Genomic DNA, 7705 nt, shown 5'->3' on the forward strand with positions numbered 1-7705 from the left:
GGTTTGGGTCCCTGACTGACCTGTATACGCTCGGGATCGCTTGGGTGAAATGTGCTGAGACCCTGTTGACGGTGCTTGTCTCTTTCTCAATAACCAAACTTTTAAAGATAGTTAAAATGTTAAGTTTTTTTAAAATTTATTCATTCATTTATTTTAATTTGACCAGAGAGAGGGGAAAGTGAGAAAGCAAGCCACCAGATCCAGGACTCAAACCATGGTTGGTCATGTGCGAGTGTTCAGCACCTTAACCACCCTGCCACCTGCTCGCCTCTAAAATGTTAACTTGTATAATGTATAACATAAAATGTGTATTTTCTTGGACACACACAAAAACTTACGTGACAAACAACATCTCCTTAAAACCTTCACAGAGAAAAAGGCAGGCAGAAACGGTGGCTGGGATCTCTGTCCTTGAGCCTCACTGCCTCATTAGCCAGGTGGCTGCGCAGTGTCTACGCAGTCGCACATCACTGGAAAGCAGAATCGACTCTCCGACAAGGAATCCTTTTCCTACATCTCACCCACACGGACCTGCTTCCTGCAGAAGCCTCTGCCCCGGGCGTGGACGCATGTAGTCAGTCATTAAGATGGGCTACTCACAAGTTAGTCGGTGGTGGTCTAAATCTCCTTTGGTAATTATTTAGAACCTCTCATTTCAGGAGTTTGAAGCTTTTACAAGCACTGAGATTACTGAAAGAATTAAAATATAAACATCTCTCAGCAACTCAGTCGCAGTTTTGCGGTCTGGAGTGCTCTCCCGGGCCTCCTCCTCACCCTGCAGCACCCACTGGTGCCGTCCTCTCCATCGTGAGCGCCTCGGCTCTTCAGCTAAAGGAACCTAGTAACAAACCTACACACAACTGGAGGCTTATCTGTCATGGTTCCTCTGGGGGCAGGGTGGAAATCAACCCCTCAATCATGCTGAAGATCTAACCACCAACTTTTTTCTTTCCCGTTTTTTTAGTTTTTGCTATAGGACGTGTGCACTTACAGGGGAGAAACACAGAGAAAATGAGAAATCAGCCCCCAGTGGGGATGGCCATGCACAACCCCTTCTCCTCTCATGATTTTGGGCACGAATGTATACAGCCAGAGAATTTCTCAAGCCACTGAGTCCAGGACTCAAACCACACTGGCTGGCCATGTGGGATCCAGCTTCCTTCACCACCATGCCAAGGGCTAGCCCAGATTTTCCCAAAACTGTACAATGAGATCTCTCTCTCTAAGGAGAACTACTATTAAAACACATACACACACTAACATGTAAGAAGGCCTAGATATGGCTCATCCTAACATTCAGATCTGACAACTGACATTTTAACCACTTGCTGGAAGAGCTGTAATGACCTGAAGTGCACTGCAGTGCACCAGGCTGCAGCAGACAGCATGAGCGGCCTACACGCTCCTCTGTGCAGGGATGCGGCGAGCAGCGGAGCAACTACCCGGCAGTCCACACGTCAGCTGCTCAAATTTTCATTTGTACTTCACTGCATTTCATGAGGGCTGTGTGTGTGTGTGTGTGTGTGTGTGTGTGTGTGTGCACACACCAGCTTTTGAAACACTGAAAACTCTCAAAGGTTTTGGAGCATGTATTTCACAACTACCAGTCTTCCACATGACATGAACTGCTAAAATAGCATCTGTGTGGAGAGCGGGAAACTGAACTGGTTTGCTGAAGTTACCAGATCACTTTTATGTACTATATAAAATTATCAAAGCAGTAGTTGGAAGTATGTATAGGTTAATACATATGTTGTCTTATTCTCCCCTAATAAATATGTACTTATCTTTGTAAAGTTTGTTTCATGTCTTTCTTTCATGGAGAGGGGGGCGAGGTACCCTTGGCTGGGTCTGGCTTCACCATGATCCTTTGCTCCTCAGCTTTCCAGCCAGGAGTAGGAACACATGCAGCCATGCCTGGAGTGTCCAGGCCAACATGGGCCCAAACCCAGGCTCCCATGTGGCCCCAGCATCATGTGGCAGTACTGTAGACCTATGCAGTGTAGCTGGATCAGTATATGATTAGGGTGACACACAGTAGGTTAAAAAAATTAAAAAGTCCCCTTTTCATTTCCTCTGGAATCCCAACCCCATGAAATCATTACTGGGAACAGCATAGTGCATGGTTAAGAATTTTAATGCACAGGGGCCAGCAGGTGGCAAGGTGGTTAAGGCGCTGGATTTCCACATGGCAGACCACAGTTCAAGTCCTGGACCTGGCAGCTTGAAAATCACACTGAGTGTGTGTGCATGCATGCTCAAAATCCCAGGAGGAAAACGGAGGAGAAGAGATCATGGCATGGCAATACCCCCTGGGAGGTGAATTCTCACTTTCCCTCTCACCATCTCCCTGTCTCTCTCCCTCTCTCTCTCTCAGGCAAGCACATATGCCCTATGGCAAAAACCGTTAAAAAAAAAAAGAGAGAGAGAGAGAGAGAAAATGTTAATGCACATGTTCGTGTGTATTTTGTATAAACAGAATCATTCTGTATTTCCATACAGTACCTACCCAACAATATACCACAACTATGTGTCTATGGCACAGCTGGCCGTCAGTTTAAACTTTAACTGCCACGTGGTACAGTTTATTAAAATCATGCCCTGTTGGTGGATATTTACGCTGCTTGGTTTGTTTTGTTTTGTTTTGTTTTCTAGAAGATGTGTAGGCATACCCCAGAGAAATACAGGGGAAGGGAAAAAGTACACTGGCCCCCGCCCCACTGTGGGGAACGCAATCCCTTCTCCTCCGTTTCTCCATCCTGTCGGACATACATAGACCTGCCATGTTTCTCAAGCTGCTGGGTCCTGAACTCGAGTTGCATTGTTGGCCATGTGGGATCTAGCTGCCTCAACCACCACGCCATGGAGCCAGCTCCCCTACTTATTGGGTCATCGGGAGAGTCAATGACACTTTTTTTTCTTTTGCTATAGGGCACGTGCACTCGCTAGGAAGACAGAGACAGAAAGCGAGAAATCACCCCCAGGGGGGATGGCCATGCCGCAATCCCTTCTCCTCCATTCTCCTCTCGGGATCTTGGGCACGCACGCACATGCACCCGACGTGAGTTTAAGCCACCGGGTCTGGGACTCGAACCGTGGTCGACCACATGGAAGTCCAGTGACATAGCCATTATGCTAACTGCTGGTCCCATGACACATTTTTGACCAGAAAAACACTCATGACTTTCCCAATGACCTATTTTCTGTGTGGCCACCTTATTAAGCTTTTTAGTTCCATTTTTAGAACTTATTTACCAAGTAATATCTGCATGTGCATTTTTAAAAATGAGAGATTCTAGAAAAGCAGGTCTCTTGCCCAGAGTTCTTCCTTTTCCTTGTCTATTTCTTTCTTCCTCCAGAAGAGGAGTCAGGGAGCTCACCAGTAATAAGGCTCCTGGCTTATTCCTGACTTTAAAGGGAAATCCTTAGAGCTCACCATAGCTATGCTGATCGCCGTCTGATGCTGGTAACATATGGCTCAGCAAGTCAACATCATCGCCATTCCTAGTTCAATGACATTTTTACCTCTTTTAATCTGTAATGAATTTGGGATTTTATCAAAACCTATTTGGGCATTTTGATTTGTTTTCCTATATTACATATATTTTCTAATGGTAAATCAGCCTAAATTACTGATCTAACTCCTACCTGATCTCTGTATTACTATTTTAGCACACTACTAGGTTCTATTTATTAATATTGTATTTAGAACTCTCTGATATATAAGTGAGATAAAGTTGTATTTTTATTTCCTTTTTTTTTTTTTAAAGGTTTTTGCCACAGGGCATGTGTGATTTCCAGAAAGAGACAGTGATAGGTCAAAAGAGAAATTACCCCCAAGAGGGTATGGCCACGCACAATCCCTTCTCCATTCTCCTGGGATTTTGGACATGTCCACAGATGTGCCCAGGGTGATTTTCAAACTGCTGGGTCCAGGACTTGAACTATGGTCAGCCATGTGGGAGTCCACCACACCATCTGCTGGCCCCTGTAAGTCCTTTTTGATGGTATATTCATCAAGTTTTAGAACTGGGGCTAATTTAGCCTTTCACAATATATATTCATTTAGCTAAATAACTTCTAATCTCAAGGGTCCTTCTCACCTTCCTTTTAAATGAAAATTAAGCTTAAAAACTACAGACCCAAGAAGCACCCAAGTAGTTCTTGCCAAACAGACGCCAAGGAGTTAGAAGACATACAAGGTACTCACGTGTCTCCCCCTCCAGCTAATAAACATGTATCAATCAGTTAAAGTTCAACCATACTCCCCATGTCTGAGAGAAGTGATCTGAACTGAGAAGAGTGGTAAACAAACAAAAAAAAGGAGGCATTACCAGGTCCTACCACCTGCCTCGCTAAGCCAACAGTGAGCTCTTTAACAAAATCAAAATCAAGTCTGATAATCCAAAGGAAAGTCAGCTGGGAATACAGAAAGGATGGCTTGGGCCTCCTGAGGCTATCAGCAGTCACATGAGACCTCAAGTCTGGCCTGGGAAAAATCTACCTGGGCCACAGAGCAAATGCCACGTGCGCTCCTGCAGTGGCTGCCATCAACCAGCTGCTCTGTGTCACACGCTCTGGTCCCGGCTAGTCCAAGAAAAGAAACTGTGCTCACTAAGAAACCCCCCCCCCCGGGATAGGTGAAAACTGACATGCTGTGAAAGGCAGCAAGAACCACGTAGGTAACTGGCTTGGAATAGGAGACAACTCAGATGAAGGAAGGAAAGACACTGAAACGATCTAGTTCTGAGGGTCAGCTGGGCTAACCATATTTGCTAAGCATCAGAAAGTACAGATCACATATACATACATTTTACATTGAAAATTTTTTCTTTTCTTTTTAGAGAGATTTTTGGTATAGGGTGTGTGCACTCGCTGGAAAGACAGACAGATAGGAAGCAAGAAATCACCCCCCAGGAGGGATGGCCATGCCACAATCCCTTCTCCTTCATTCTCCTCTCAGGATTTTGGGCACACACGCACATGTGCCTGGCAAGTTTCGAAGGCACCGGGTCAGGGACTCAAACCATAGTCAGCCATGTGGGAGTCCAGTGACGTAACCACTATGCCATCTGTTGGTCTCACATTGAGAAGTTTTTTAATCACTGTCAATATGACTACTCCTACTGAAGAATTTATGTAACAGTCCTAATCCAATGTTGATATAATAGTTTGCAGCTATTTAATTTCCTTAATAATTTAATCAGTAAAGAAATCTATTTCCATAGTAAATGGTCAGATGTTTGTCTTCTGAGTAAGTTAGCATGTATTCTCATGCCCCACATACAATTATATTTGTGTCATCTTTTCTGAGGGGGAGAGGAAGGACGAGGCTTCCTTCACTTTCTCTCTGCTCCCACCCAGAGGAGACGACAGGACGCGGAGAGGGAGGAGCTGACAGCAGCTGCAGTGCCTTTGCATAAAGAGTTGCCCCCAGTCCTCACAGGCGGCAGCATCTATGAGGTGTCTCCCAGGGGGTTTCTAGAAGCTACCTCGACAAGAATACCACAAGCAAGACTTTGGCTGCTGTTCTTTCACCAGGCAAAGGCATCACAACACACGGACACTGGCAACAGATAGGGAGGGAGAAGCCTGTTCTTCCCCAACAGAAAGCTGTCTCTACTGGGATAATATGATGACGTGGGTTACGCATCTGTGGGACAGGCGTGCTGCCCAACAGAACTTTCCGCCACAGTGGATGAACACGTGTACTGTCTAACACTGCAGCCACCAGCCGATGTGGTTCCTGAACACCAAAAACAGGACTAGTGCAGTGAGCATCTGAACTTTTATTTCATTTTAACTGAGATTTCAATAACCGGGACCAGCAGATGGTTTTCTCAGACCAGTGTAATGGTTATGTCGATGGACTCCTACATAGTTGACCACAGTTTGAGTCCCACCAGGTGCATGTGGGTGCAAGCCCAAAATCCCGGGAGGAGAATGAGGAAGGGACTATGGTGTGGCCATCCCCGCTGGGGGGTGATTTCTCACTTTCTGTCTCTCTATGTTTCTCTGGCAAGCACACATGCCCTAGAGCAACAATCTCTCTAAAATAATAATAAATTTCAATAACCACATAACACATGGGTTACTACACTGGACAGATTTTTTAAAAATATTTTTGACATTTAAAAAAATATATTTTATTTAACTTTATTTATTTTTAATTTTGACTAGAGAGGGACAGAGTGAGAGAGACAGAGAGAGAAAGCAAGAAAGCAAGCCGGCAAGTCCGGGATTCTAACTACAGTCCACCGTATGGGAGTCCAGTGCCTTTAACCACCATGCTATCTGCCAGCCCCAATTATTATATTTTTTTTAAATTTGAGTTGAGAGAGACACGAAGAGAGAGAGAGAGAAGGGGGAAAATGAGAAACCAAGCCACCAGGTCTGGGACTTGAACTGTGGTTGGCCATGTGAGAGTCCAGCACCTCAACCACTCCACCTGCTGGCCCCAGTTCGTCTGTTTTTTTAAAATGGTGTGTGTGTGTGTGTGTGCGTGTGTGTGTGTGTGCACGTGCTTATATATATAAATACACATACTAAACAACATGACAATACTCCCTAAAAAACTTGAAGAAAAAAGCCACTTTTAGTGAACACGCCATTCAGGTTTGAAATGATTAGCTTCAGTGTGGAGTTACTTAATTACAGAACAAAGAGTAGGTCCGTTTCCTTCTGTCTATCCAAGTGTCTTCTTTACGTGACTAGCAAGGATAAGTGGTCATTTTCACGGTGATCTGTCCGCCTACTTACAGTCTGGGATAAAATGTCAAATAAGGCCTTTTGCCTTGACTAAAGTAGTAGCTAATACACATCAAGGAACAAATACTGTTCAAAATCTCCCAAAGTAAATGTGAATTTTAACAGTCCTGTGATTAGAAGCAGGGCCTCAGGTTTAACCAACAGTTTTATCATCATAGATTTCTCAAACTTACTCATAGAAGAGAATAAATAAAAGCAGAATTTACAAAACTTTGCCAAGTGTTCTTCCTTCCTAGAGACATTAGTGGGCTATCCACACTACAATGTCTCACTTGGTCAGTAAACGTTTTTGTTACAGACCTTCTATTTTAGATCTTTTTTATTTTGGAGAGGTTTCTGCTATAGGGCACATGCGCTCACCAGAAAAAGAGAGAGACAGAAAGCGAGAAATCACCCCCCAGAGGGGATGGCCACACTGCAATCCCTTCTCCTCCATTCTCCTCTCAGGATCATGGGCACGCACGCACACACACTGGTATAAGTTTAAGCCACCGGGTCCAGGACTTGAATTGCAGTCAACTACATGGGAGTCCAGCAACATAGCCATTACGCCAACTGCTGGTCCCACAGACCTTCTATTTTAAAGCCAGTATTAAACAGAAGAGAAAAATGTCTCAAAGCCTCACTAAACATCGCCCTGTGAGAGACATTCTCACTAAAAGGATTTTTCTAAAATCCTAAAGGAAAGACTAAGAGGAAAAGACATTCACATCTGACTTTTGTTAAGTTACAACAGATGCATTAAGGACACTAACCACAAAGCACATATAGATAAGGCTTACAGATCTATTCAGCTATTTAAGGAAAAGAGTAATCTAGAACGTTCAAGTGTCTTTACCTCGTAATGAACAAACTGGTCCAGTGTCTTGATTCTTAGAGCGCTTACTTCTGAACTGACTTGGAATATCTAATGAAAGGTCTTAAAAGAAGATAGGAA

General features: G+C 44.2%; 1 protein-coding gene across 3 annotated transcripts in view; it reads right to left on the reverse strand.

Moving 5' to 3' along the window:
* Positions 1-7705, reverse strand: part of USP3 (ubiquitin specific peptidase 3) — a 109670-nt gene that overhangs the window by 16915 nt on the left and 85050 nt on the right. For all 3 annotated transcript variants that reach the window (XM_014593316.2, XM_027765811.1, XM_014593320.2), the window contains one exon: positions 7607-7687. In XM_014593316.2, the coding sequence (XP_014448802.2) occupies positions 7607-7687 (81 nt within the window). The remainder of the gene's footprint in view (positions 1-7606; positions 7688-7705) is intronic.

This window comes from Tupaia chinensis, unplaced genomic scaffold (genome assembly GCF_000334495.1).
Source record: "Tupaia chinensis unplaced genomic scaffold, TupChi_1.0 Scaffold000063_1, whole genome shotgun sequence".
Classification (NCBI taxonomy): Eukaryota; Metazoa; Chordata; class Mammalia; order Scandentia; family Tupaiidae; genus Tupaia; species Tupaia belangeri.